Source organism: Cygnus atratus, chromosome 8 (genome assembly GCF_013377495.2).
Source record: "Cygnus atratus isolate AKBS03 ecotype Queensland, Australia chromosome 8, CAtr_DNAZoo_HiC_assembly, whole genome shotgun sequence".
Classification (NCBI taxonomy): domain Eukaryota; kingdom Metazoa; phylum Chordata; class Aves; order Anseriformes; family Anatidae; genus Cygnus; species Cygnus atratus.
In genome coordinates, this window is record NC_066369.1 from 8709892 (window position 1) to 8737537 (window position 27646).

Here is a 27646-nt window from a genome sequence, read left to right on the forward strand (position 1 = left end):
TCCAACTTGGACAGAAGTAAGTCTCCAAGGACAGCTTGGCTTCAAACTTTTTGGCTCCAGGAAAATCAACCTGGCCATCCCACATAACTCCCAGCCACTCTGGCATTCTCCTTGGGATGCCTCTGTCCTTAACGCCCTGCTCTGCTGTCTCCTGATCTCAGCTGGGGACCTGGCAGGGCGTGCAGGGAGACATGGGCAGAGCTCTGCGCACCCCAGGCAGCCCCTGCAGACGCTGCTGGTGGTCAGAACTGGCCAACATGGGCAAGCCGAGCACGGTAAGGTTTGGGGCTGCGGGTCTGTTTCCAACCAGCTGTGCTCTCACAGTGCCCAGGGTGCTGTGGTTCAGTCCCCAACTCCCATGCGGTGAGGAACCCGACCCACCGGTGTGCCTGCATCCTGCTGCCAGGGTCCTTGGGCTGGGGCACAGCCAAGAGGAAAAGGTGGGGAGCAAACGTGGCTTAGGAAGGGCTGATAACAACATGACAGGGCTCCCTGGCAGAGGCCCGGGTCACGAGGAGGCTGGCAGGACCTGTTGCGGCTGCTTACAGACACGGCTTGGCACACGGTGGGCAGTGAGCAGCAGCTCCAGGGCAGGTGGCTGAGCCGTGAGGCACCAGGTGTCTCCGGGACACAGCCACCACGTGCCATTAGCCTACCCCCAGCAGGATGTCTGGGATGGAAGCACCACCCATCCTGTCCCTTTGCGCCATGGGACACCAACATCAGCTCCTCCAAGGTCACTGCCCACAGCTCACCGCTCGTGGGGGATCTGCTGAGGATGAGAGCACGATGGCATGGTGTCTCCCATCCATAACCCTGCACCTTCACAGGGAGCAAAGCAAGGAGATGCCATGGAGCCAGCCTAGGAAGGCTCAGGGAGGCTCCTGTGTCCAACGTGAGCAGCCAGAAGAGCTGCCGAGCTTGCCAGGGGCTCTGCTGGGGAAGGAAGTGCCGGGGGCCATGGCCACGTGGGCGGGAGGAAGGCTGACATCAGGAGTAGGCCTGGCATCTGTCAGGAGCCGCCTGCCTGGGCACGGATCCTGGCAAGGCATGGATTTGGTCCCAGGCCTTGTGGGAGCCAAGCTGGGTGCTGCTCCTTTGCTCCTTCTGGTCCTCAGTGACTCCTTTCTGGAGAGGCAGAGAGCACCCACTCCTCACCCGTCTCCTGCTCCCTCCTCTCTCAGCCACATCTCGGGCTGCAGCTCCTACCCACCCTACGTAGTTGGAGCCAGCTGGGCTGTAAGTGACGGTGGATTCCAGTTGTATTTGGAGCAAGGCAACTCGTTGTCCTGTGGAGATAAGAATCTGGTGGGTTGGGATTAGGCACAATCATTAATGATAGGAGATCGCACAGCCCGGGCATGCAGGATGCTGTGGAGCAACCACAGCAAGCTTTCACACTCAGCACCTGCCTCAGAGCCTCTCTGGAAGCTCCCAAAGCAGGCACTGCGAGCAGAAGGCTACCGTTTTGGCACTGACTCACCACTGCTCCTCACCCGTCACACATCCCAGTGTTTCTCACCCGCATGCATCACCGGCTCCACCACGCGCCCCGTGCTCCGGACAGAGCTGCCTCTGACGTACGACGGGCCCGTCAGCTCCACGCGCACGGCCTGGGCCTGCACCTGACTCAGCCGTGGCACCAGCGGGGTCTCTGCCATCCTAGCTCACCCAGCAAGGAGACGGACACAGGCCGAGGGATGCACGCGGCTGCCAGCTCTCCTTGACCCAGTTGCCGTTTCTCCATTCCCAGTTTCACGCCTGGCTGCGCCTGACGGGCTGGGGGATTACTGGGGATTAAGCTCCGCGTGCAGACACCTGTTAGCCAAGGGCAGGGTGCTGGGAGCCATCCCCATCCGTCCCCGCGGGCAGGCTGCTGAGCACCCAGAGCAGACACCCAAAAACCAGGATGGATTCACCCAGCAGGGCACCCACCCCAGGAGCTCAGCAGCAGGGCTATGGGGCCCACACCCAGCCTGGTGTTGGTGCAGGGACATGCAAGAGAGCCCAGGAAACTCCTCGGTGGCCTCCCAGGGAATCTCACCTCAAAGGATGTGCCCTGCCGTCCGTGGGGATGCAGAGGACGCACAGCTTCTCACTCCGTGGAGGGGAGGAGATGGGGCTGAGCACAGCCAAGCTTCCCTCTGCAGAAGAGCATGGACAGCGATGCTGGGGTCACAAGGGTGGGCAGAAACCCTCACGGAGCAGCGAGGTGCCGTGATGAGGGCTGTAGAAGACCAGACCACCTCCCCCGACTGGAGACACCTGGGCTGACTGTACTCCTCCAGCTTCACACTGAACCAAACCCAGGGGAAACCACAAGGTTTATTCCCTATTTCCAGGCTGTCCCATCTCTCCAAGGCTGGGATTGTGCTGCAGTGCTTTTTGTTCCTCCCGCATCCAGCTCCGTTCAAGCAGGAAGCGGAGCTGGAGATCTCCAGAGGTGACTTCACATCCACCAGCCACAACCACATCCTGCAGGAGATGCCCCCAAAGCCCAGAACAAACACTGCTGTGTACCAGGTGCCGTCACAGCAACCGAGCAGGTGAAACTAAACCCTGAACAACAGCTCAAACACTTCACCAACCTCTAACCCCAAACCCTCAAGGGAGGGCCACAAAGTGCTTTCGGGATGAGCCCAGACACCCGTGCACAGCTCTGATTGACTCCAAAATCATGGATAGCTCAAAGATTGGTTGGAGTATCATGCTTCCCCTTCCTCTGCATACAACACAGGCTTGACCCATCCCACCAGGCTCAGCTTCCCTGACACCTGCACAACTTCAGCTCCCAAATACAGGAAAAAGAGCCAGTCAAGATAAATGCTTAATTCCTCTCTGGAAGCAGCAGCTGAGTGTTTCAGGCACACAAAAGACTAAGGAGAGGCAGCCAGCTGCTGGAAGTGGCTCCTTCCCCATGGAAAAGGGCACCAGGAAGGTGGAGCTCTGGCCTGTAGGGTTTCAGGGGTCAGCTGAACCAAGCCACAGCACCCTGCTCTCCCTCGTACAGCCCTGACTGCACATGAATAAGGGCACAAAGCACAGCCCTGGTCTGCTCCACAGCTGCCAGAGCTCAGCCTCCCTCCCTGCCTCACACTGCTGCTGCTAGGCCGCAGGGCAGCACCTGGGCATGCTGAGCACTCGCTAAATGGCACTAATAGGTCAGTAATTATGTGACAAGTCCGGGTGAGTAAGAGCCAGAGACATCTACTTCTCCCAAGTGCCTAAAGCTGGGAAATAGACAGTCTGCAGGTGTTCAGCACATAAAACCACACTAAAGTCCTCAGAAGTTACTAATGCCTTCCCCTAATTAGAAGGAAGAGGAGAAGTAGGCCCAAACAGGTTGCTCACAGCTCCCCTGAGGAAGGGGGGACCCAACCCCACACCTCCCCAGGTAGACCGGGGCTCATTGTGCAAGGCCACACACAAACCAGTAGTCGAGTGTTGAGCAAAAACCCCATTGCAGCAAGCCCACAAGTCAGTTCCAATTATTTATTTGTTGCAGCGTTTGAAGTACACCAGGCACTCAGTGCAGCTCCCAAAACAGACAACAGGAAGAATACTTGGTACAGTAAACATAAAAAGACAGTTAAATAGATAAAATAACAGGGTAACCTCTCATTCGTGCTACAGAGCAGTCTAGCCCTGAAACCTAGCTACCATCAGCAGTTTCAGTCTTTCCAGATGGTCACGGTTGGAATATATGGCCCCAAATCCACAGGATGGCTCATGTCTAGAAAGGCACCCGTCCTCACAGCTGAGGCAAGGGGTGCACATTCATTTTAGGCCCAGCCCAGCTTTTCCTGGAGCTTTGCCTCAGATGTGACAGAGCCTGACTTCCAGAGGTCAGATCTTGTTGAGCACGCCTGGAGAGCCGGCCCCAGCTCGGGTGTAGGAACAGAAGCAGCTCTGCTGAGGATGGGCCTTCAAGTACTGCAGGATTAACCACAGGTCACGAGCGGGAGCCGTCTCGAAAGACTGGTGGAGCCACGAGGCACGGCGGCACCCAGGCTGTTGCCTTTCCCACGCTAAGCCAGACGTAAACCATGTTTTCAGGTTCTTCCTGAGCTGTAGGCAGCTCAGTCATGCTTTTGGAAAACAAACTCGCAACTGTGTTAAGATAGTTTCCACCTACACTAGGTTTCCAGTTCTATGCCAGAAAGGTCCCATACCAGAAAGACTAAGTATTTCTCTTCAGTTTTCACATTTCCCTCTTCAGGAACTGTTCACCTTCTGTAGAGAAGGAAGATGGGGTCTGAAGCTGTGTGCCTGCACAACGGCAGGCACGAGTAGCACCAGAGTGAAGGAAGCCCATGTTACTGACATGAGCCTGTTAACCCCCCGAGACAGGCTTTTACTTAGTCTAGGAGGTCACCGTATCTCTCCAGAGCCTGCTCCTCCAGTTCCAACAGCTTCTGGTAAAACTTCTCAGCGGTTTCTTCATCCACATCCATCTGGAAAAGAGTAAGATTAGTAAGAGGCTCCGCTGATGGCAGCCAGCACAAGCCCTGTCAGCAGCTCTGGGGACAGCAGGATGCCCCTGCAGAACTTGTGTTCAGAGAGGCACCCAAAGGCATCCAACCCCAGGGCACGGGACAGAGCATATTTACGGGAAATCACACACTGATCCTGTTCTGAGCAGCACCTCCACTGTGGAGGTAACACCAGGACATATCCTGAACCTGATCGAGTCCAGCTCATGGTGCAGCAGAGTCCCAGGTGTGAAGCACAGGCATCAGAGACCTAAATACCTCCAGCTCTCATGCCCCACTGCCATGGGCTGAACTTCAGCCGACAGCAGCCGTTCTTGCTGCTTCTCTCTGCCCCCCGCACAGAGGGACCATGCGACTAAGGAATAGGCACAACAGCCTGACTTCACCCCACACCACACCGAGCTTCACATCCTCTACCACAAACCTTCCTGGCCTGCCCTAGAAGCTCCCAGACCCCAGCACGGGACTGGAGGTACCCCAGGAAGCCTCACAACAACCCCAATCCCTCCCTGCACCCAACACATGCCCAGTTCCTGCTCCAGGGCAGGACCACGGCCCAGCCAAGCCCCCCGCCGCAGGGGGCTGCCCTGTTCACCTTTCTGGGCTCCACATAGTTCTTCCCCAGCCCAGAGGTACAGCTGTGGTACTTGGCAAGCGCATCCAGGTACTCTGGCTTCTGTTTGAACAGCCACACCTAGGACAAACAGCAGTGGAGCAGAGATTTAAGGGACAGGGTTTTCCCCAAATCCTTCCCTTCTATCGGAACCCAATGATGGGCACGAAGCATCCAGCACCTGTGGGGCCAGCCCTGGCACTGCTGGTGCCCTGGGGCTCCCTGCTGGGAGTGATTCAGAGGGGAGATGCAGCACACAGCCTGCAGCAGGGCTCTTGGTTCCAGCCTGCAGACACAGAGAGCTACCCAGGAGGGAGGGCTATTAAATCAGGCTGTGAACCACTTACATGGGCTTCTGCTCCATTAAACGGCGTCAGGGTGTAAGTCTTGGCAAAAAAGCGTATCTGAGGGGAAATGAAATACAAGGCAGAATCAGTGTTTTGGCCCAAGGTTTCTCTGGCAAGCTCAGCAACACAAGATCGCCTACCAGGGGTAGAAATGCTTCTGAAATCCAACTAAAGGCCACAGCACCTGCTTGCAACCAGAGCACCTCTTTAGCATCAGGAGCTCGGTTCTCTGGAGCCCCCCCACCAGATCCAGGACCCCACACCTCCACGTGGAGCCAGCCCAGAGGCAGCGTGCCAAACACGCACCCTGCAGGTGCCTTGTCTCCGTGGCATCGGGATCACGTAAGGCAGGAGGCAAAACGGATCCGCAATGCCACCAGCGCTGGAGGACACACGAGAAGGCACTGCCTTCTACCTGCTCCTCTGCCAGGAGAAAGGTGATCCGGCAGGGTTGGCTGCTGTCACGCGGGCAGCTCCAGCAGGAAGGCCCATCCTGCTACACCTGCAGCAAGGCTGCAAGCAGGGACAGCACCGAACCTAAAAGCTGAATCCGCAGGAAGAAAGGCAGAGGCAGTTTGGGGAAGCAGAAGGAAAGGCAATAGAGAACAGATGACTTTGTATTTTTCAGTATTTTTTTCTATACCCTTAGAAAGCAAAGCCTGCTGCAAAAAATGAACAGCATTTCACAGCACAAGGGACAAGTTTCATCCTGAACTCTGCTGCCACTGAAACCCGGTATTTTACAGGCCCACAGCAGGCTGGCAACGGGAGCTTGAAGGGCTGAGCTCTGGCTGTGTGTACAGCACTGCCCAGCAGCAGAACTACAGGAAGGGCTCAGGGGAGCTCAGCTGGGAAAACTGAGCCCCAAGGTGCTAAAGAACAGGCCTACAAGATGTGGTTACACTTTCTCTGCTTCTCCTTCCCACTTGTTCCTCAGGAGGAACCAATAGCAGAACAAAGACACCAGCAGGGCCCTCTGCCCAACACCATGTGGATGCAGTAAAGCCCTGTCCTCTAACTCCCCAAGCCTTTCACCTTCTCTGGAAGAACAGCCCCCGAGAAGCAGACACCCAGAGAGAACCCTGAAAGCCCTCCGACAGATCACAGGCACTTAACACCGCTGCACAGCAGTGCAGTCACAAGTCAGCACAGACAGCTGAGCTGCCAGCAAGAGCAGCAGGGAGGAGACCACCTCTTTCCCCAAAGAAGCCTGCAGCTCCAGGTCAGTATTACCTTGAGGAACCACCAGCCCCTCAATAAAGTCAGGAGGCTACTTGCAAAGGGCCAGCTTGCCTAACCCAACCGAAGGGACAGCTACGTAGCAGCAATAGCATCCAGGAGCCACAAGCAGGCTGCACATCACTTGCAGTGAAACATATCAACACCTCAATCCAAAGCAACTCCAACACATGCCCCCAAACCAGCCAAGAGCTTCACTCACCAGCCACATGATGGGCATTAGCAGCATCCACAGAAACACTGGTAAAATTCTGTAGGTCATGTTAGACATGACGAGACCAGGACAAACAACACTGGAATACAGACCCTGCAGAGAGGAAACACGGTTTGTAAGTACCCCAGAGTAGAGAAGGAAACATACCCCTTCCCTCGGGGCACTTCCCAGCAGGACAGTGAAGGGGATTACAGAGAACAATAGCACATACCCATGTCTCTGGGACTGCAAGAACCAGAGTGATCAGACTGATTTTTGAGGGGTCCCAAATTAGAGGCCTTCACATTAAGTCCGTGCCTGTTACAAGCCCACCACGCAGCCTCCTGACACATCAGGACCTCGTGCTGGTGGTCTACGTGCAGTTCAGCAGCCACCCCACAAGCCCACACAGTTACAGAAGCAGCTCTTTGCTCTTTAAGATCAACTCTTCATCTAAAGAGAAAGCTTTAGGAAGGTAGGAACCTCTCCTAAAAGCTTCTGCTTTCAGCTAAAACCCACTGACATTAAAAACAGACAGAAAATCTCAGCAGTGGGCTGCCCAACCAGGAAGCTGGCAGTCTGAGAGCCCCCATGGTCAGTTCTTACATGTGCACCAGGAAACATACCTGACTGCTAGGAATTAATGCAACGAGGTAACGACAATGCAACGATAATTACAAATAGGAGGTGCTCATTAGTCTCTTCAGACACACAAATCCCATTGTCACCTGCTTATTAAGTTTCCTGTTCAGAACCACGCTCGTCAGGTCAGTGGCGTATTTGGAGGAACTGTATGATTCCTGCCCCTTGGCATGCTGATAGTCGGAGAGGCTGAAGGCAGATTCCCTGGCATTGCTGGAAGAGGTCCAGATGAGCCGGGAGGGCTTTTCGTTCCCGCAGAGCAGAGACTCGAGCTGACGGATCTGCAAGAGACTTGTTAGCCTACTGAGCATGGCACTTTTAAAGCCTTACGGTATGGTTTTACTGTTCTGAAAAGCTGCTCCCGGTCTTAGCCAGTCTTCACCAGACTGGCCACGCGCAAGCCAGCAAGCTATAAAAGAAGTTCTGACAGAGAAGCCACAGCTCAGGTGCAGCTTCAGCCCAGGTTTCCCCAGGAACACCTGCAAGCAGCTGGCATCCTTTAGCGCAGCTGTTTAACACCTCAGCATTTAACAGAACCAAGTCTTGGCCTTCCCTCCCAGGAGGGAGAGAACTACGCACGGTTTGCCTCTCTCCACCAACCACAGGAACCTTCAGATTGCATTACCCCTTGCCATGACAACTCTGCCACCACTTGGAGCTATTTTAACAAAGCCTGAGACCTTTGTCCTATCATTCCTTGTGTGTCAGACTCCAGCCTGCAGCAGTGTCAGCAGCTGTAAGGCAGAACTGATCCCTCAGCCCCCACTGTGTCCGTCCCTAGCACATCAACCAGACTCGCAGCCCAATCTTTGTACACAGCCTCACCAGGATAAAGTGTCCAAAGAGGTTGGTAGCAAACACCTCCTGCAGCCCGTCTCCATTCAGCCTGTCCGTCTGGGTCATTACACCTTCCGCTGTGGTCAGCATGTGAAGCAGCTTCCTGGAAGCCAAGGACACGAGTTAGAGAGGAACGAGACACAGAAGCCAAGCTCCACCATGGAGCAGAGACCTAGCATCAAGCCTAATGCACATAAAGAAAGGAGCCTAGCATCTATATTCAGCACCCAGCTATATTAGACCCCATGCCCATCAGGCACTGCACCGGGTGCTGCAGGGCACCTCACCTGGCTGCTAAGCCCACCCCAAGCAAGCCCATACCTTGTATGGGGACATGCTCCAGGAGCAAAGGTTTTAAACTGAACGAGAATGGATTTGGGTTAAATATAAGATCTTTTTCATGGGGTTGAGGCACTGGCACAGGCTGCCCTGAGAAGCTGGGGAAGTCCCATCCCCGGGAGTGTTCAAGGCCAGGCAGGAGAGGCCTCGGGGCACCTGGACCTGGTGGGAGGTGTCCCTGCCCCGGGGCAGGGGGGCGGACCTGGTTGGTCTTTAACATCCCTTCCAACCCAAAGCAGTCTGTGGGTCTGTGCCAAGGAAGGGGAGCAGGGTCTTCAGGGCACACCTCACCCACCCCGACCAACACCAGCAGCACCCCAACACCCTCTCCACGCAGTAACCACCCCCACGTCCCCCTACCCGGTCAGGAGTCCTTTCCAGAGGGCCTTGAAGTTCACGTGCGGGTTGGGCATGATGCCGGCGTTGAGGTAGACAAAGTCGAGGCGCTGGAACCTACATGGAGACGGGAGCAGCAGGGTGAGGAGGGCGTGGGGACGGGACACACAGGGACAGGGAGACACGTGTGGGGACACTCACCGGCATCGGAGCTCCCTTGCGGCACGCAGCACGGAGGCCAGGCTGCCCAGGTCCACCTCCACGGTGGAGACCTGGGCTGCGGGATGCACCTCCAGGATGGCATCGCGCGTGGCCTCGGCCTTGGGGGCGTTGCGGCAGGCCACGCACAGGTGGATGCGGCCGTCCTCCTCCAGCAGCCGCCGGCACAGCGCCAGCCCCACGCCGCTGCGAGGGCACGGGGGGGAAAAACGTTACGGGGAAATGTGGGCGACCCACGGCATCCGATCCCGGAGCCCGTCCCGGTCCCCGACCCCGGTCCCAGCCGCACTCACCCGCTGGCGCCCGTAACCAGCACCACCCGCTCCATGCCTGCACCGCGATCGCCGCCCTCCGCCCGGCGCGCTATAACCGCCTCTTTCCCGCCTTACGTCACCGCCCCGCCCTCCGCCCTCGGCCAATCGGCGCGCGCGGCGGGGGCGGGGCCGAGGGGGGCGGTGGCGTGATGGTGGGCCGAGAGCTGGTGGGCGGGGTGAGGGGAGGGGGCGGGGTCTAGAAAGACCACGCCCGCCACCCTTAGCCACGCCCATCACCCTTAGCCACGGTCACCTGTTAACCACGCCCACCCCAATTAGCCACGCCCCTCTCTCCCACGTTCGCCCCCCCCCCCTCCCTGGGACCCGAGGGGGCAGGCAGAGGCCCCATAGGGGTCCTATAGGGGCCCCATAGGGGCCCCATAGGGGTCCCTTGGGCCCCCGGTCCCCTCCTCGCCCCACACAACCCCAATCCTCCTCCCTGCGCCCCCCCACTCCCCGCCAGCAGCCCCCCATGGGCACCCCAGCCCCCAAAGTCCCCGTGCTGCCCCCCGAGGGTCTCTCCCCCACACACAAGGACACCACGAGGCTGAGTGATGGAGCGAGGGGCTCTTAGCAGGGTGGCCCCCGCCTGGAGGGGCGCCTATGGAACATAGGAGGGCCACAGTAACGCGGACAGGGTTAGGGAAGTACAAAGGTCCGCACGCCGTGCGGGGCCGGGGGGCCCGACGGGTGTCCCAGTGGGGCAGGGGGGCTTAGGCGACCCCCACAAGCCATGGTCAGGGCCGCGGCGGGCCCTACTATCTGTCTTTCTGTCCATCTGTCCATCAGTCTGTCTGCAGGCCGTCACAGGTTCGGGTTGGCAGCAGAGGCTGGATGCCATGCGGGCACGAGTGGGGCTCCCTGCCCCTCCACACGGCGCGACCCAAAATCCCCCAAAAAGCCCAGAGAGCTCCAGTTCGCCGCCCCGTAACCGCACGGCTCCTGGCGGTGCCCCCTGCTCCCTCGGGGCATGCGGCTCCGTCCCCGTCCTGCCACCAGGAGCGCGGCGCCTCAATAAATAACCTCCACCTCAGCCCGCGGCCGCCCCAGGGGCAGCAGAGGAGCTCCGGGTCCGTGCTGTCCCACGCCTCGGCTCCCCGTCCTGTTTGGGGTTTTTCCTCCTAGGCTGTGCAATGAGAACCTAAACCAGGTGCCCGCGGCGTGCCGCCGGGTCCGGGCGGTGCAGGGGGGTCCCGTGGGGCTGGGCAGCACGGGGTCACTCGTCGCTGGCTGGCTCGTGGAGCAGGCGGTGGATGTCCTGGAAGGAGGGACGGTCTTTAGTGTCCCGTCGCCAGCAGCTCAGCATTAGCTTATAGATAGAGTCCGGGCACAGCGCGGGCTGGGGAAGGTAGGTCTTCAAAACAAAAGGCAGAGAGCACAGAGGGAGAGAGTTACCGCCACATAAAACCCATGGGACAACACCGAGCGGGTCCCGGGGCGTTCACCGCGCCGCTCGGGGCTGCTGGGGAAAAGCCCTCCCAAACTCATGCGGCAATGTGGGATCTGGCCACGGGTGAACAGCCCCGACAGCTCCTGCCCCGCAGCTCCCCCCCGGCCACTCTTCCTATCCATTACCTTAAATCTTTCCCCAGGTCCCCGAGGAGCCCAAGACCCCACTGCCCATCCTGTCCCATCCCGTCCATACCTGTCGGCCCTGGTCCCGGAAGAACTCTCCGGTGTTCTCGATGACCTGCTCGTCGGACAGCTGCGAGTAGGGCTGCTCGCGGCACAGCGTGAAGGTCTCCCACAGCGTCACGCCAAACGCCCACACGTCGCTGGCCGTGGTGAACTTGCCCTGGGCAGAGGGAGCAGAGCGGGGTCAGGGTGGGCAGCACCCTGCCCCGCCCCATAGGCCCCAAATGCCCTGGGCTCCTCAGAGTCTCAGCCCCATGGACCTGCTCCCTCTTCTGGGGTGAGCTCCACCGCAGCCCCAGCTCCGAGCCAGAGCTTGGGAAGGACCGAGCTCACCGCGAAGACAAAAAATGCCCCTGCTGCCTCTTTGGGGTCTGAACGTGGCCGGGAGAGGATGCCACATACTGTTCTAACACGCACCAGCCCCCCACCTACCAGCAGGATGCTCTCCCAGGACATCCAGCGGATGGGGAGCACAGCCCGGCCCTGGATGCGGTAGTAGTCCCCGCTGTAGAGGTTCCTGCTCATGCCGAAGTCGGCGATCTTGATGGTGTACCGCTTCCCCACCAGGCAGTTGCGTGTGGCCAGGTCCCGGTGCACGAAGTTGAGGGAGGAGAGGTACTTCATGCCCGACGCGATCTGGGTGGCCATGAAGCGCAGGTCGCGGTAGCTGGGGAGACGGCGGGGCACTGAGGCGCCAGGCAGGAGCGGGGCAGGGGCCCTGCCACCATCCCCACACCCCCGTCCCGCTGGCACTACCTGACGGTGGGCGCGTGGGCGTCCGGGGGGCTCTGCGCCTCGTGGCGAGACAGGAACTGGTTGAGGTCCCCGTTCTCCATGTACTCCGTGATCATGCACAGCGGGTCGTCCGCGATGCACACCGCCAGCAGCCGGATGATGTTGGGGTCCTTGAGCCGCGACATGATCTTGATTTCCTTCAGGAAGTCATTCCTTTCGGGGACAGAGACCACATGGGTCGGGCAGACCACACCGACGGGCCGAGAGGCCTTCAGGACAACCCGCCAGTCCCTCCCCACGGGAAAGCACCACAAGATACCCCGAGGGACCTGGAGCTGATCCTTTTGGGGTGTGGCTCAGGGGATGGAGGGGGCTTGGGGAGCATCTCAGGACTAGCAAGGGTCCAGGGTCCCGACCCCTGGCACCCCAGCACCCCCAAATGTCCCAGCTGCCCCCAGTGGGGCTGTGGGGAGGGGTGCCAGTACCTGGCGTTCTTGTTGGCGTCCGCCCGCAGCATTTTCACGGCCACCAGCACGGGGCGGTCGGAGCTGGCCTCCAGGCCCTGCAGAGCGAAGTCCTTGTCCGTGAACTTCTCCATGCCCTCCACTTCACAGAGATGGACCTGCGGCGGGCAGACGTTACCTCCACCTCCTGCGGTCCTGCTGAGGCAGGGCTCCCCCAGCCCAGCACCGTGCCCACGAGCAGGGTGGCCCAGACCCAGCGGCACTCCCCAGGGTCCATCCAGGTGCCATTTTGGGATGAAGGCACCAAGCAGGAGTGAGCTGCTCCCCACAGGAGGCTTCTGCAGCTTCCCTGCCCAGCCGTGCCTTGCACCTCCCAGCCCCACTGAGGCCCAGCTCACTCTCACCTCCCCGAACTGGCCCTCCCCCAGCTTCTCCTTGAAGGTCAGCAGCTTCCTGGGGAACTCCTCCACAGCCACGTCCTTGCCAGAGAGCAGGTCCATGGTGACGGCTGGCACCGAGTAGGTGTTGCCTCCCGTGACGCCCTGCAGGTTCACGATGTCGGCCTCGGCGTAGTGGGGGACGCCCTCGGGGACACCGGCCGGGGATGGCTTCACGAGGCCGCTGCAGCCTGGGGGAGACAGCGGGGCCAGCCCTGCCGGGGGTGTCCTGCCCATGGCAGGGCACGGGACCATTTCCCACCCTGGCATCCCCATGCTCCTGGTGGGCACCCCAACGTCCTTCAGAGCTGCAGTGTCACGAGGATGACCTTCAAGCACCAGCTTCGTGTGACCCCCCCGGGGAGGATTTCCCCGTTCCTCACCCGTGTCCTCCTCCCCCGGCGTGAACTCGGGCAGCTTGCGGATCAGGCGCGAGGGCTCCTGGTAGTCCGGTCCCAGCGGGAAGATGCGGTCATAAGTGGAGTTGGACTCCTGCTCGCTGGACGAGGAGGAGCGGTTGTGGTTGAACATGCTGGATTCGCTGGGCAGCGAGAGGCTGACGGTCATTTCGTCATCCAGCATCCTCCGCGATGCCTGTGAGAGGGGGCGAGGGAGGGGAGAGCTGGGACAGGGCCTCCGGGGCTCAGCACAGCCCTGTCCCGGCACCAGGTCCCACCACCGTGGCCAGAGACCCCTTTCTGGTGCCCTGTCCCAAGGCTGCAACACTGGGAAGGCATTTGTCCCCCCAAACATATTGCAGCTGTCACCCCCTCTATTATCTGCCCCTACAGAGAAGAGCTTGGCACAGACGCCTCTGTGATTGCCCTCGGTTAGCAGGGGGCTGCAGTGAGAGCCCACCAGCCACCCCGCACGTGCCTACCTTCTCCAGCATCTTCTGCCAGAATTGCCGCCACAGTATGATGACGATGATGGCCACCAGGATGAAGATGATCGCCACCAGGCACCCGATCAGGATGCGCGTGTTGCTGTCGTCCACCTTGAGTGTGGGGTCTGGCAGGAGGGGACAGCAAAAGCAGGTCGTGCTGGGGTGAGGGGACAGCCCCTGCTCCCTTTTCTCCCCTTTTGGAGCCCCCCAAGCATCTTCCCATGGGAAAGTGACCCCAAGTCCTGCCCGGTTCAGGGTGGCACACTTTTCATTGTCTTACCATACGTGGTGGGGGCCATGGGCATCTCCGGGGGGGCCACCGAGTTGTTGTACATGGCTGCATCTGGCAAGGGAGAAGAAGAGCCTGTTGGGGTGGGGGCACGGGCACCCCCAGCCCCGCTTCCCCACCGAATGCCCCACGTAGGAGGGATCCTAGGGACGGCAGCGTGCCGGTACCCGACTGGAAGGTGATCTCGCTGAACATCATCCAGGTGTCGGCGAAGTAGTACTGGCACTTGATGGCGCTGGCCATGCGGTGCAGCAGGGGCACGGTGACGAAGCGGGCGCTGGGGTTCACGTCGTCCAGCACCAGCACCGAGGAGACGGCGTTGGGCTCCCACTCGCCAGCGTCGGAGCGGAAATAGCACTGCACCTCCTTGAAGATCTTCACCCCTTTGGCGAACATGTTGTTGCAGTGCACCTGTGGGGCAGCCCGTGAGCACGGCCCGCCGAGGGACGGGGCCGGGGGGCACGGGGCGCACGGACCTTCATGGTGGTGAAGTTCCTGATGCGGTCGAACTCGAAGGTGATCTCCACGTAGCCGCCGGCGGTGCTCTCATTGCGCCAGCCCACGTAGTCGTAGCCCGGCCAGACGTGGTACTCGTGGGTCTGCGTGAAGTCGTCCAGCCCCGACACCCCGTCCGTCAGCTGGCCGAGCCCCTCCGTCATGCTGCCACAGGCGGGGAAAGGGGGGACTCTCGTGAGCACCGGGAGCCTGATAGTGCCCAGCCCCATGAGAGCAGCAGCAGCCTGGGCACCTGACTGCTCCTCACAGCCCCTGGAAACAGGCGGACCCCGTATCCTTGCAGCTTTGGCTGTATGAGACCCCGCTCCTCACCTGTACCCGAAGGCCCCGTCGTACACCGAGTCGTTCAGGTAGATGATGGTGCCGCCGGGGAGGACGAGCTGCTGCCCAGCCGGCGCGTTGTAGGACACCAGCCCATCTACGGGGAAGGGAGGGTGAGCGGCTGCTCTGCCCCAGGACCATGCTGCGGTGAGCCCAGCTGGCCCCCATGCAGCCCCGATGGGGTGGACAGACAGACAGACAGCCCCACAGGCAGCTGAGCACCTGGGCGCACGCCACCCACCGAGCCAGACGCAGCCGTAGAGCTCCACGCGCAGGCAGACGTTCATGGAGTGGTCAGTGACGGGGATGAAGCGGACGAAGCGCGCGATGAGCGGCGGCTCCAGGTCCTTGAGGACGATGTCGTAAGGGTTGGTGTTTCCATCCAGGACCTGGGGAGACACAACCGCGGTGGGCACGGCCCCGGTGCCCTGCGGGGATGCTGAGCAGTGGAACGGGTTGTGGGCAGCCGCACGGGGCGCTCGGCAGCCTCCCCACCTGCTTCCCGTGCCGGTTCCTCCAGGAGATCCAGCGGGTGCCGTCCCGGCTGTAGTTGATCTTGTACATGGGGGCAAACTCGTTGCCGTGGCCCCCGGCGTGGCGGCCCTGGGTGCCCACCAGCGTGATGAAGTGCAGGGCGCGCAGGTCGATCTGCAGGAACTCCTTCAGGTCGTCGGGCTCCACCGGGATCTCGGGGCACCAGGCACCGTCGCCGTCCTCCGAGTCCAGCCTGCGAGTGCCACGGGGAGGGCCGAGCAGCGGTTTGCAGGTGGCCAAAGCCGTCCCCGTGCCCCAGCTGAGCCTGTCCCGTCTCAGCATCCCCGAGGGTCCCCCCCGCCCGCCCTGCCAGTGCCCCGCACTCACCGTCCATACTTGGCGGCCGTGGACTCGGACCACTGGCTGGAGGCGGAGATGTCCTCATCGGGGATGTGCCCGCCTGACATACCCAGGGGGTAGCGGCACACCGCTGCAAGGAGACGGCGGGGTGCTGAGCGGGGTGCTGAGCAGGCTGCCCCCTCGCTCCCCATTTAGGTCACCTTTCCGCAGCTGCAGGGGAGGCAGTGTGCTCCATCCCTCCGGCTTGTGGGGGAGGGACAAAGGGTGACGGGATGTCTCCGACACCTGCCCAGGCAAATGGAGCTGCCAGCCCCTCTCGAAGCATCGAGCCAGGAGCTAGCAGGGGCTGGTTCTGCCCCTGTTGGACAGGGAAGGACTGGGAGCACGCAGACATCCCACCATCCTTGCTGCAAAGCGTTTTGGCGACGGTGGGAGAGCCCCTGGGCACCCGGAGGGCCCAATACAGAGCCCCAAATCCCACCCGCAGCCACCTGTCCTCAGCCGTGACACCTCGCTGCTCCCCACCTGCCCCTGGCAGCAAGGGACAAAACCTGCCGGCCCCACGGGGAGTGGAAAAGTACCCGGAGCAGCGGGTGGGCTGCGTCCCCTGCTCGGCACCGCATCCCCGCCGCTTCCCAGGGGTTATTTTTTCACGCCTGGCTGCCAAGAGAGCTGCTGAAAGGCCGGCTTGTTTGGCCGTGTTTACCCTCTCCCCGCCAGCTCCAGCCCCACAAAGCTCCATCCACAAAATGCCCCGAGGAAACCGGGCAGCGCGGGGCCGTGGTGACACCGAGCCCCGGCAGCACCCGCTGCCCGCGCACAGCTCGGGCACAGCCTGCGGCACGCCTGGCACTCCTGCACCGCTCTCATCCAGTTCCCAAGCTGCGAACCCGGCTGGAGGTGAGGCCGGCCCTGCCTCGGCCCCAGCACCAAGCTGCTGCCGGGCTCTTGCTTACCCGGGTTGACCTGGGCTCGTGCAGCCCGCGGGACGCAGAGCAGCGGCACCACCAGCAGCAGCAGAGGCGTGGGGAGGGCTGGCATGTCGGCGGTCCTGCGGAGACACGGCCAGGATGGGTCACACGCTGCAGCCAAACCCCCCTGTGCCTCTGTGCTGGTATTCAGGCACCCCGCTCCCCTGCTCCTGCTGCCAAAAGGGCCACGGGCAGCACACAGAGCCTCCGACAGCCCCGCTCAGGCTCAGCACCGTCCTGGACCAACAGGCAGAAACGCTCGGGGTGGACTGGAAAGCAGCACATTGCACAACCTCGGCTCGTAGCAGCAATATCACGTTGCAAAGCGCGCTTTCCTTGCCTTCTGGCTCCGGAGACGTAATAACAGGTAATTGCCCGAGATTTATGCGGCATTTATTTTGACGGTTCTCCACTCCAGTGCCAATCTTGGTGTCACCAGGGAGGTGAGAGCCAGCCCCGGGCTGGCGGGAGCTGCCCAGGAGGAGGCGAGCACAGTTAAATAGGAGCAGGCAGGTGGTGAGCACGGGGCACCCCCTGGCTCAGCCCCGGGGCTGCCCCCAGCTCTGCTTCATCGCTGCAGCCACGGGGCTTTTGGGGGGCAGCGGTCACATCCTTCACGTGCACCTGGGGGCTCTGAGCAGGGGCTGTAGGATTCAGCAGGCGGCTCTGCTCAACACCATCCCCTCCACCGGCAGCGCAAACGCACACCCCGACTTACAGCGATCTTCCTCCCCTTTTTTTCCTCTTTCTTTTGGAAACGCATATACATCATCGCCTTTTTTCCTGCTCCCAGCCCCAAAAGTCTAGGCAACAGCCTGAGTTGCCAGCCAGCTCAGCTGCAAATGGGAATTTCAGCTACAGAGTTGGGGCTGGTGAGAAGCGCGCGAGGCTCCGGTGTTCGCTGATGGCCAGTCTCTCCGACCCTAAAATCTCAATTTCCTCCTGCATTCCAACAGATGGCCACAGAGATTTTTTCCCACTATTCTTTCAGGCTGAGTAAACTCTTTAAGCATCAGGGTACCAGATGCCGCCACCTCCCGAAGGGGAAGGATTTACATTTGGGCTAACAGAGGGGCGTTTGCTCCTCGTGGAGCGCTCGCTGCCCTGCCGCGGGGCCGGGCTGGAGGCAGCGCCGGGCGAAGGTGCACATGGTCTGAGCAGCCCAGCGCTGCTGGCAAAACAGCTGGAAACTGGTTTTGTTCCACCAGCCCTGACAAAAAGGATGGCTTTGCAACGGTTTGCCCGAAAAGGTTCGCCCAAGTTTTCCGATTGCTGGAAATTTTTACTGCATCGCGTTTGTGGAGATCCTCCCTTAGGCTTCCCTGTTCCGCTTCCGTTTTTTTTGTGTGTTTGTTTTTCCTTTTCCTTTTATTTTTCCTCCTTTCTTGTGCTACTGAAATTAGCAGGGAAAATTAGGGGGGGGGAAATGAATAAATAAACAAAACCCATGCTCGTTCAGAAACGAGCCCGTGGGTGCCCTGAGCACACCCCGCTGCCGGGAAGGAGGCTGGTGCAGGGCAAGCAGGCGACTGGGGTGTGCCAAGGCCCGAGGCAGGCGGTGTTTTGGGTAGGGGGCCTGGCACTACAGCCCCCGGCATGCCGTGCCACCGGCGCAGCCGCTGCGGGAGCGCAGAGCGGCATGCCGGGACGCGTAGTCCCCCTCCTTCCCCAAAATGCCATTTTAGACCTTGCCTGGCTTGGATGCATCCCCATTTTCTGGAGCTGCAGGCGTCTCCCCAGCCACGGGCTCATCGCAGTAGTGCAGCGCGCGAGGAGCACCCGGCGTGTCCCCAGGGCCACCAGCTGCCCCGGGGAGATGCCAAGAGCACAGCCCAGTGGCAGCAGGGCTGGGGACGTGGCCCCGTGGGCGCTGCACCCAGCACGGGCCCCCCGGCAGCCGAGAGCTGGGGCCCTCCTCCCGCTGCGTGCCACGATGCACGGCATCGCCCCGCCACAGCCACAGGGCACGGGAAGCCACCAGCGGGTCCCCAGCGCCGGGATGGGGACGGTTCGTGCCACGTCCCCCCGTATCGTGAGCCTGTGCCCAGCTTGGGGACCAGAGGGACAGCAGGGCCACCGTGGCCGGCCAGCACCGCCGCCGGCTCTGCCAACACACGCAGGCGGGAGAGGAGGAGACACCAGGAAGCGCTGGCCAGGCACGGCGCGCGGGGCGAAACGTTGGCAGCGGGGGGAAAACGGAGAGAAAGGGCCAAGCGCCAGCACCCCAGGCAAGGATGCTGCCCCACGCGGAGCCGCTGCTGCCCCATCCCCTCCTCGCCCCACAGGGGGACCCGTTCCAGCTTTGAGGTCCCAGGCAGAGCAGGGCAGACCCTACATCCCCCCCAAAACCCCAGGACGGGGCAGCGAACGCCTCCCCAGGGACCCAAGCGACTCACCGGAGCGGGGAGGCGGCGGTGGGCGGGCGGGCTCCTCGCTCCTCACTCGGGCTGGGGGAGCCAAGCGAGGAGCGAACTTCCCCGGGCTGATGCAAGATGCCTCTGCGAGCGCGCTCGCATTCTGCGGATTCCTGGGAGCCGGCCAGAAATCCCACAATCCTACATCTTGCACATTTGGTTTCAATTAGGGAGCGGAGAGGGGGAGCCAGTCACCAATCCAGGCTGGCTTTTCGGCGGAGGTTATTTTCCTCGACCCGAGGGAATGTGTGCAAAGCTATAATTTACAGCAAAACCCATTCATAGCCTGTGGCCGGTGAGAGAGCTTAAAGCAATAGGCAGCGTTTTTCTTTCCACGCTCAACCCCGAGGCAGCAGGATGGCACGCGTGCCCCGACCCTCCTCCTGTGCCACGAGGACCCCGAGGGGCTCCCCAAAATGTGGGTGATGGAGGAGCCCCCACAACCCCTCCGGTCCCCTCTCCAGGTGCCACCCCGCTGGGGGCCCCCCCGATCGCTCCGCAGAGCGCCTGCGCTCGGTGGTGCCGCGGCCGAGCCCACCTGCCCCACGTGGGGAGCGGGAGCAGCCCTGGGGCTCCCCAGGCTGCACGCTGAAATTTGTGCTTTTACATCACTTCCAGGCAGGGATTTGGCTCGGCGGCCACTGACTGCGCGACGCAGCACGGAGGAAATAATAATAACGGGTTCAAATAGTTTTTTGTGCAATAGAAATAACACTGATTTTTAATTTTTAACTAACTGTTTTTTGCTGGATTTTGTGCCAGCGCCCGTGCTGCAGCGGGAGGGAAGCAGCCCCCGCTGCCACCCCAGGCAGCCAGGCTGGGGGTGCCGGTGCCTGCAGCCCCCTCCCCGCAGGGTGCACATGGCCAGGAGCTGCTCTCCCGCACCGGCGCCTCCCCGAGCAGCAGCTCAGCACACCCCCAAAAAGCTCTCTCATCCTGCTGGGCACCCCGAGCCGGACACGGCGCCTGCCCGAGTGCCCGCCGCCTCGCTCCAAAAACCCCAAAACAGACCTCGCTGCCAAACTGCCGGCCCATCTGGGCTGCAGACAAACAAATTCTGAGTCAGCTGCGCTGGAAGCCATCGGCTGCCCGGCAGGGTGCTGGTGGGGCGCTGGGGACCCTCGCCCCAGGCAGGCAGGCAGACCTGAGCCCCTTGGGGCAGGCAGGAGCAGTGCCTGCTGCAGGGCTGTGCCACCCCATAGCCCCAGGGGGCACACCCCGGTGCGGGCTGCCCCTGCTCCCCTACGTGCACGCCAGCACAGCCGCCAGCCCGCCCCGCTCGCCTCCTGCCACCTGGAATTAGCGCTGAAATAACTTGGCAGCGGGCTCCATCCCAGGACCTGGTGCAAAGGTGTCAGTGTGCAAACAGGGCCGAGCAGCCAAGGCAAACACCGCCTCCTCCCCATCCCTCCCAGCGCCCGGGGAGCCAGCAGAGCCCCCCCTGCACCCTGCAGACCCCTGCTGCTGCTCCGCGCCGGGGCCACCTGCATCCCCCCGACATGCTGTGGTCTGTCCTGCACCAGAGACCAGCACCCCACCCTGCTTTGGGGGCACCCGTCTGCTCCCCAGGAAGCAGGGACATCCCTTCCCTGTGGTGGCTGCTCCCCAGGCCAGCAGAGCCAGCAGGGGGACAGGGCAGGGGCACAGGGCAGCGGGATGCAGACCACCCGCAGCACTCCGCGGCAGCCCCTGGCTCCCGTCCCACCCCACCTCCCCCGGGACCAGCAGCCACCAGCCCGCCCCGGCCACACACAGCCCCGGCAGCAGCCAGGACCCCCCGCACAGCCCTGTCTGAGCCTGGGGCTGCCCAACCTCCGCACCCAGGGGACTCGGTGACATCCGCCGTGGAGATCCGTGCCCCAAGGCATGGGGACACCACGCAGGAACCAACGCGTCCTCCCACAAAGCCGCAGGATGCTGCTAGAGGGCACTGCACCAGGCTGGCTTCACCCTGCGCTCCGAAGGAGCTGCGCACCTGCCTGTTCCTACCTGTCTGAGGCTTGCAGCCGTTCCCAGGAATTTAAGAGGAAAGCACAGCCCCCTTTTCTCAAGAAACGCTGCAAACAAGCCCTTTGTGCCAGGGGACGGGCCCAGGACTCCTCCCCAGCCAGCCACCTCCGCCGTGCTGGGAGCTCAGCACCGAGAGGTCGGACTCTGCTCCACGAGCAGACCCTCTGCAGAAAGCCCCAGGTGCAAACCACCACCAGATGACAGATAGGAGGGACTCAGGGGTTTAATCAGGCAATTCCAGTTGTGCGACATACAAAGGACGACCTAAAGGGAGGACACGGGCAATGACAAGAACCCTATTAAAAAAAATAGTCATGTAGATTTGAGAAAAATAAAAATTCCAGATTACCCCCAGCCCCGTACCATAAAAATCCTCTGCATGTACAATGACTATTACTATATACACGTTTAAAAATAAATGCCCACAGCCTGAAGTGCAAAGAGCAGCACCGCAGCTGTGCTTCGTGGCAGGGGAAATCCATAAAGTGTTTGGTTTTTAAATTAAAATATAAATAGAAGCATACAACGTGCCAAGAACCGAGTGGGCTGCGTCCTCCTCTGCGGGAGCTCAGAGGGAGCAGGACCAGCACCCGGCAGCTCCAGCAAGAAACCTTCATGTGTCCGAGGTGACGGGGTGCCAGCCGGGGCGGGCAGCCTGCCTCGGGCTGCCGCTACATCCCGTTCTTCACCAGCTCGTGGACCCCGTCCTCGTCAATAATCAGAGGTGCACGGAACTCCCGGTCCTTCACGTACTTCTCCAGACCCTGGCGGGGTGGGAAGCAGCTCGTTAGGAAGCTGAACGAAGGCGGGCGTGCTGCCTGGGGCTGCTCGCAGAGGTGCTGCCCTCCAGCTGCTTGGGGCTCCCCGCTGAGGACAGAGCCCAGCCTCGCTATGGCTAAAAGGACTAAAGGCTAAAAGGGCAGGGCTAAAAGGACTGCGCTGCTTGGAGAGCCGTCCTGTGCCTCCTCTGCCGACCTACTGCACTGCTCACGGGCAGGCTCCCACCCCACCTGCGTCAGAGGTTCAGGGCCACAGCCTCGAGTGCCGCAGGTAACGTCACCACGAACCCAAGGATGCTTTCACCCCGCTCTGCTCCACTCCCAGGGGTCTGGGAGCACGTCCCCAGGCCAGCATTCGCGCGCACACCCTGTGAGCCTCCCCGTGTGCTTTGTCCCATGCCCCTTACCTCTCCGCCGTAGGAGATGAGGGGAGAAATCTCACACTGGATGGGCAAGTCATTGGCGTCCTTCAAGCTGCAGGGAGAAAGCCCCGAGCATCAGTCCCTGCCCGCCGGGAGCCCCGCAGGCTGAGCCAGGCGGTGAGGGGCTGGCACAGGCAGAGCCACCGCACGCCGCTCCCCGGGTTAGTCAAGCCTCGCGTGCTCTCCACGTAGGTGCGAGCTAAGGTTTAGATACCAGCAGCAGCTGAAAGGGAAGAGAGCTTGAGGTGCGGTTTTCAAGAGGATCTACCTGCCTTTCCACGTGTGCAGCTACAGAAGCATCTATGTCCCCAGACCGCAGCCCCGCTGTACTTGGTGCTGCAAGCGAGCCAGTCACCCTTCCTCCTCCTGTGCCTTCCTTGCAGTCTGATTGGTTTCGAGATAATTTAAGAGTTGCATCCTTTATCTGCATTCTAACCAGCATGACAGCCCATCTATAAACCTGAAAGCGCTTGGAGTTCTGAATTACAAACCAGCAACCTAGGCGTATCCACCCGAGAGCAGCAGGAGGTGCAACTGCTCGTGAAGGGGATGAAGGTGACAAGCTCGCTCGTTCCCCAGCCACTCACACTTATCCCAGGAGCACACACTTACACTGAAGCCCCAGGTGTTCCCTGCGCCTGCAGAGCAGTCTGCTGTTCCAGACTGTTTTAACACTTCTTAACACTTTCCAGCCTCTTCCCATAAATTTCCAAGTCCTCATTAGCCAGGGGCTTTCACCAGTTTCGCAGTCTGGCTCTTCAGAGCTCCATAGCTGAAGTCACACAAACGCAGCTGACCGCCCACGTTAAGATTCACATGCGGTACATCAAAGCCCGCCCGGCCTTCAGATCGCGTTTTTAATCCCGTTCCAGGGACCAGGCTGCCGGGTGTCTGGCAGCCACCAGGAGAGCAGCCACCTCCAGCTGTGGGACCGGCCGGGGTCGGAGCCGGCCGCGCTGCTCCGTGGCGTGACGAGCCCGGGCTGCGCCGACTGCTGCGCCGGGAAGGAGGGAAACTCCGCAGCGTTTCACAACGGCTCCCGGGCTCTGCCGCTGCCCACCAGCAGCAGGCTGCCTGCCCTCCTGCACGGGCCGGGCAGCCCCACTCCTGGGACCGCTGCTCCCCACGTCCTGCGGTGCTGGAGCGGCACAAAACCCTTTGCCTTCTCCCCGCGTGCTGACCCTGAGCCTCTGCAGAAAGGAGCCCCAGGCAGGAGCAGTGCCACCGATCACCCACCTGCAGGACCCCTCCGTGAGACGTGCCCCGGTGCCAGCATGCGCCCCGAGCCCCCGTTAGTCCCCGGTGACCTGCGCGGCCCCGCTGCAGCGCTCTGCCCGGAGCCCGTTAGTCCCTAAGCGCAGCCCCGCCACCATGCACTGCAGCCCGGCTGCACGGATAGTTACGTGGCATTGACATCGGCCGGGGGGGCGTCTGACCTTCCGTTTGTGAGGCTAGTGGGAATAAACAAGGGTTAACGAGGGTGGGACAGAAAAACAGCAGGGTGAGTCGGGGGTTGCTCTCCTCCCTCGGTGGGGTGCTGCGATCTGCTGGCTGCTGTGTCAGGCTTTGGGAAGCCACCTCTGGCCTGCACCGGCAGCCTTGGCTGCAACGGAGACTGCGGGGTTCAGTTCACGGGGCTTGAAATGAGAAGGGAAGCAGCTCCTGCGGGCCGAGAGCTCCTCCTGCAGCCCGCGCCCGGCTCTGCCCCACGTACCACCCAGGACAAGGGCCCACGGCCGTCGGCTCCAGCAGTGCTGGTCGCAGGAGCACGAACACTGACAAGGGCTGGGGACTGCCTCATGTTTTCCAGCCAGCCCAAGAGCACAGAGGAGGCTCCTCTCTCCAGCAGCTATGACCCACAGGACGGCCACGGGTTTTCAGGGAAGCAGCGAGAGCAGCGACTCACCGCGGGATGGCGGGGATGCGCGTGCCGTTTTCATCCACGAAGTGCCCCCCTGCGTTGAGGACCCAGCGGTGGTGCAGGGACATCAGGGCGTGCCGGGCTGTGGTGGGGTTGTCCTTGCCATTCTGGCTGTCCGCGTTCTTCAGAGGAGAGAACTCGTCCTCGCGCAGCACCTCGTACACCACAAACTTCCTGGGGGACAGGGAGGGAACGGGACACGGAAGGGTCAGGGTCGTGTCTGGGAGATGTGCCTGCTCCCTTTCTCTGCCACCCACGGCTGTAGGCTCTGCAGATGTCCCTCTGGCCCAGCGGCAGGGAGGGGCTGGAGCTCAGCTGAGCAAGAGGCACGCAGCACCTCCTGCTGCTCACACTCATCTCAGGGCACGCCTGCCCAGCCCTGCTGAACAGCACAGGAGCTGCCTCCCCGTCCTGACCCCAGGGCATCACCCGTGGCCACATCCCCAGTGCCCAGAGGGTCCCAGAGCTGCCCGGGGACAGCCACCAGCCTGCCCCCCGCAAAGAGAAAAGGTCTTACTTGGAGAACTGGAAGATGTCGAAGACAAACTTTTCCATCTTGATGCCGTTGGGCTTCTCGGGCTGGACCAGCTGCCCCGTCTCCATGTCCACGTGCGGGATCTTCTTCTCGGCGACGTGGTGCTGCAGCTGTGGCTCGTAAGTGCTGCGAGAAGCCGAGAGAGCTGTCACTCAGGCGAGCAAGGAGGCACCGGGCCAGCCACCCTGGCGCACGGTGGCCATCCTACATCTCGTAGGAAGGGGACAGGCATCAGATATGGGGCAGAGCACACGAGCTGCGTGTAACTCAAGCCCGTACTTGACCACGTCTTTCAGGAAGGCGGTGGTGAAGTAGTGGTTGGCGATGTTGCCGGCGTTGAAGAGCAGCCGTCCGTCCGGGCCCCGCTTCTGCGCGGTGGCCAGGGAGATCTCGCTGTACTCCACCACCTGGTAGACGCCATCCACGCGGCACACCACGCCGACCGGCTCCGTGGGGTTGGTCTTCTCCACCACCTGCCCAGGGGAAGCACGTCAGGCAAAGGCCCCAACACACCCCATGTATCCGGCGGCCCCCACGGGGGCGGTTTTCTGAAAGCAGGGCCAGGGGAGGCACGAGGATGCTGCAGCCCAGGTGGCTCTGGTGACGGTGGCCAGAGGGAGAGGTGGCGGGGCTGGGCGACGGCTGTCAGTCGCACCCAGCGGGCGCGGGCAGGACCTGGCACCAGGCCTGCTTGTGGCGGGCAGAGGACACAGGTAAACGTTGGCATTCGGCCCCCACGTGAACAGCAGGGGGCTGTCAGCTCAGCAGAGCCGCCCTGACACGTTACCTGCCCTTACACCCCAGTCAGGCCACGAGCCAGGAACGCAGGGCTTTCCTTTGTGCGCATTAGGGTTTATTTCCTCCTCCTGCCACCCGGGCCAGAGGGAGGGACTGACAGCCTTCTGCTTCCCAGCTCACGCTCTGAAAGCTTCAAGGACAGCGAGCCCTATCACCTGTTTGCCAGAGCCAAGCCCAGCGCAAACACAAGCGCTCGGCCCCTTTCGCTGCTAATCCAGCCTTCGAATAAAACTTTGGGCGTGCAACATCCTACAGGTGGGACGCGGGGCCAGCGGTCAGCTGCACCCGCTGCGTGCCCAGGACGGCACAGACAGGGTCAGTAACGCTCTGCACCTCCTGTAGCTCCCCCCTCGCATGCAGCAGACTGGTGGGGAAGGGCAAGGGCCCAGGGAAGCCAGGCGAGGAGCAGGGCGGCCCAGGAACAATACCTTGGCACCGCAGTCGGCTCCCTTCTCCAAGCAGAACCCGATGAACGTGGGGTCGGCCACCTTCACCAGGATGTTGTCCACGCAGTAGACGTGGACGCTCTGCACGCCCCTCCGCTCCATGTCATCCACGATGCCGTGTGCCCCCAGGGCCCGGTAGAGGCCCCCGTTGCCATCTGGGGAGGGAAGAAGGCGTTGGGGCGCAGTGACACGTGGCCGTCCTGCTGAGCCACCCGCACCCACCCTCCTCCTCCTCCTCCTCCGAGCCAGGAAACGGGCTCAGCATGACGGAGGATCCCCAGCCCGGCTGTACCCCACCCTGGTCCTCCCTGCCAAAACCGACACCTCCCAGCCTGCGTCACGCCGGGAGCTGCCCCCCGGGAGCTGTCAGCAGGCAGCCTGGCTGAGAGGAGCGGGGAGCAGGCCGGGGGCCAGCGGGACGCCCAGCCCGGCCGTCCCCACAACTCGTCCTCAGCACCGCATCTCTTCCCCTGCCGCCCGCAGACCTGGCGCCATGGAGATCTTGCCCTTCTCCTCCAGCAGGATCTTGCCGTCGAAGCCCAGGGCGGGCAGCATGCCCTGCTGGAAGAAGACGACGTTCTCCTTCTTCAGGCCGAAGTAGCGGTGCTTCTGGAAGAACTCCTTGGTGGACTCCATGGTCCGGCCGCTCGTCATGATGTACCTGCCGCGGCGCGGGCGGTCAGCGCCCCAAGCCCTGCAGGGCCTCCTCGCAGCACCCCTCGGACCCGGGGCGGGGGGGGGGTGGGGGGCGCCCGCCCCGCGGTGCCGCGGCCCCCCCGGGCACCCCGCCCGCGGCCGAAGCTCACCACGGGACGCAGCAGGGCTCGCCGTGCCGCTCCTCCGCCAGCTGCTGCAGCCGCCGCAGGCGCTGGGCCTGCAGGTGGAAGAGGCTCTTGCGGGAGGGCAGCCCCACGTCGCACATGCCCTTGGGGTAGGGGACGCCCAGGCGGGTGCCCTGCCCGCCGGCCAGCAGCAGCGCGCCCACGCGGCCGCCCGCGATCTCCGCCAGCCCTGCGGGGACGGGAGGACACGCGTGGGGCCCGGCACCGCCGGCACCGAGCCCCCCCCCGCGCCCGCCCCGCGCCTACCGCGGCTCTCCCAGCCCGGCAGCAGCCCGCGGTCCCGGGAGGCGCTGCCCAGCACGTCCCGCGGCACCGGCTCCATCCTCCCGTCCGGCGCCCCCGCGGCGCCGCCGCCGCCGCCCCTCGCCCTGCGGAAGAAGCCGTCGATCTCGGCCACGTCCATGCCCCGCAGCTCGGCCGCCAGCTCCCGGCGCTCGGCGGCGCCCAGCTGCGGCCAGAAGCGCAGCACATGGCCCTGCCCGCCCGCCGCCAGCCGCGCCGCCAGCAGCGCCCCCTCCTCCTCCGCCTCCATCCCGCCGCCGCCGCCGGCCCCGCCGCGCCGCCGCCGACCTTTTATAGCCCCCCCGCCGCCGCGCCGCGGCCAATGGAGAGCGGCGGCGGCCGTCGCCGCGCGTTCTCATTGGGCCGCGACGAGGCACCGCCCTCCTCCGCCGCGCAGCGGGGCGGCCAATGAGAACGGCGGGAGGGCGGGGCGGGGCGCCATGGCAACGCGCGCCACGTCAGCGGGGAGGGGGGAGGCGGCCGCCGGGGGCGGGCCTCGGCCGCCCGGCCCCACGCGGGGGGCGCCAGGACCCAGCC

General features: G+C 62.3%; 3 protein-coding genes across 7 annotated transcripts; all 3 read right to left on the reverse strand.

Moving 5' to 3' along the window:
* Positions 1-3478: 3478 nt before the first annotated feature.
* Positions 3479-9653, reverse strand: HSD17B7 (hydroxysteroid 17-beta dehydrogenase 7). Its single transcript, XM_050712371.1, has 10 exons — positions 9552-9653; positions 9241-9444; positions 9064-9156; positions 8353-8467; positions 7614-7808; positions 6895-6999; positions 5454-5510; positions 5089-5187; positions 4359-4454; positions 3479-4233 (listed from the first exon to the last, which is right to left on the reverse strand). The coding sequence occupies exons 1-9, from the start codon at positions 9584-9586 to the stop codon at positions 4359-4361; spliced, it is 999 nt and encodes a 332-aa protein (XP_050568328.1). The 5' UTR covers positions 9587-9653; the 3' UTR covers positions 3479-4233.
* Positions 9654-10124: 471 nt separating this feature from the next.
* DDR2 (discoidin domain receptor tyrosine kinase 2) lies at positions 10125-19172 on the reverse strand. 3 transcript variants are annotated; one of them, XM_035537479.2, is made up of 17 exons: positions 19057-19172; positions 16646-16740; positions 15717-15819; positions 15351-15582; positions 15097-15244; positions 14847-14952; positions 14495-14678; positions 14186-14429; positions 14010-14072; positions 13724-13854; positions 13227-13437; positions 12811-13034; positions 12428-12564; positions 11964-12155; positions 11640-11874; positions 11218-11367; positions 10125-10926 (listed from the first exon to the last, which is right to left on the reverse strand). In XM_035537479.2, the coding sequence occupies exons 2-17, from the start codon at positions 16728-16730 to the stop codon at positions 10789-10791; spliced, it is 2583 nt and encodes an 860-aa protein (XP_035393372.1). In that variant the 5' UTR covers positions 16731-16740; positions 19057-19172; the 3' UTR covers positions 10125-10788. The 3 variants fall into 3 exon arrangements, with proteins under 3 accessions (XP_035393372.1, XP_035393373.1, XP_035393374.1); XM_035537480.2 differs by having other exon boundaries at positions 10125-10830; positions 19057-19154; XM_035537481.2 differs by lacking the exon at positions 19057-19172 and having other exon boundaries at positions 15717-15974; positions 16646-16697.
* Positions 19173-21289: 2117 nt separating this feature from the next.
* On the reverse strand, positions 21290-27368 carry UAP1 (UDP-N-acetylglucosamine pyrophosphorylase 1). 3 transcript variants are annotated; one of them, XM_035537484.2, is made up of 10 exons: positions 27074-27368; positions 26792-26996; positions 26471-26646; positions 25968-26140; positions 25021-25214; positions 24724-24867; positions 24192-24380; positions 23722-23736; positions 22271-22337; positions 21290-21848 (listed from the first exon to the last, which is right to left on the reverse strand). In XM_035537484.2, the coding sequence occupies exons 1-10, from the start codon at positions 27357-27359 to the stop codon at positions 21756-21758; spliced, it is 1542 nt and encodes a 513-aa protein (XP_035393377.1). In that variant the 5' UTR covers positions 27360-27368; the 3' UTR covers positions 21290-21755. The 3 variants fall into 3 exon arrangements, with proteins under 3 accessions (XP_035393377.1, XP_035393376.1, XP_035393378.1); XM_035537483.2 differs by having other exon boundaries at positions 23689-23736; XM_035537485.2 differs by lacking the exon at positions 23722-23736.
* Positions 27369-27646: the final 278 nt, after the last annotated feature.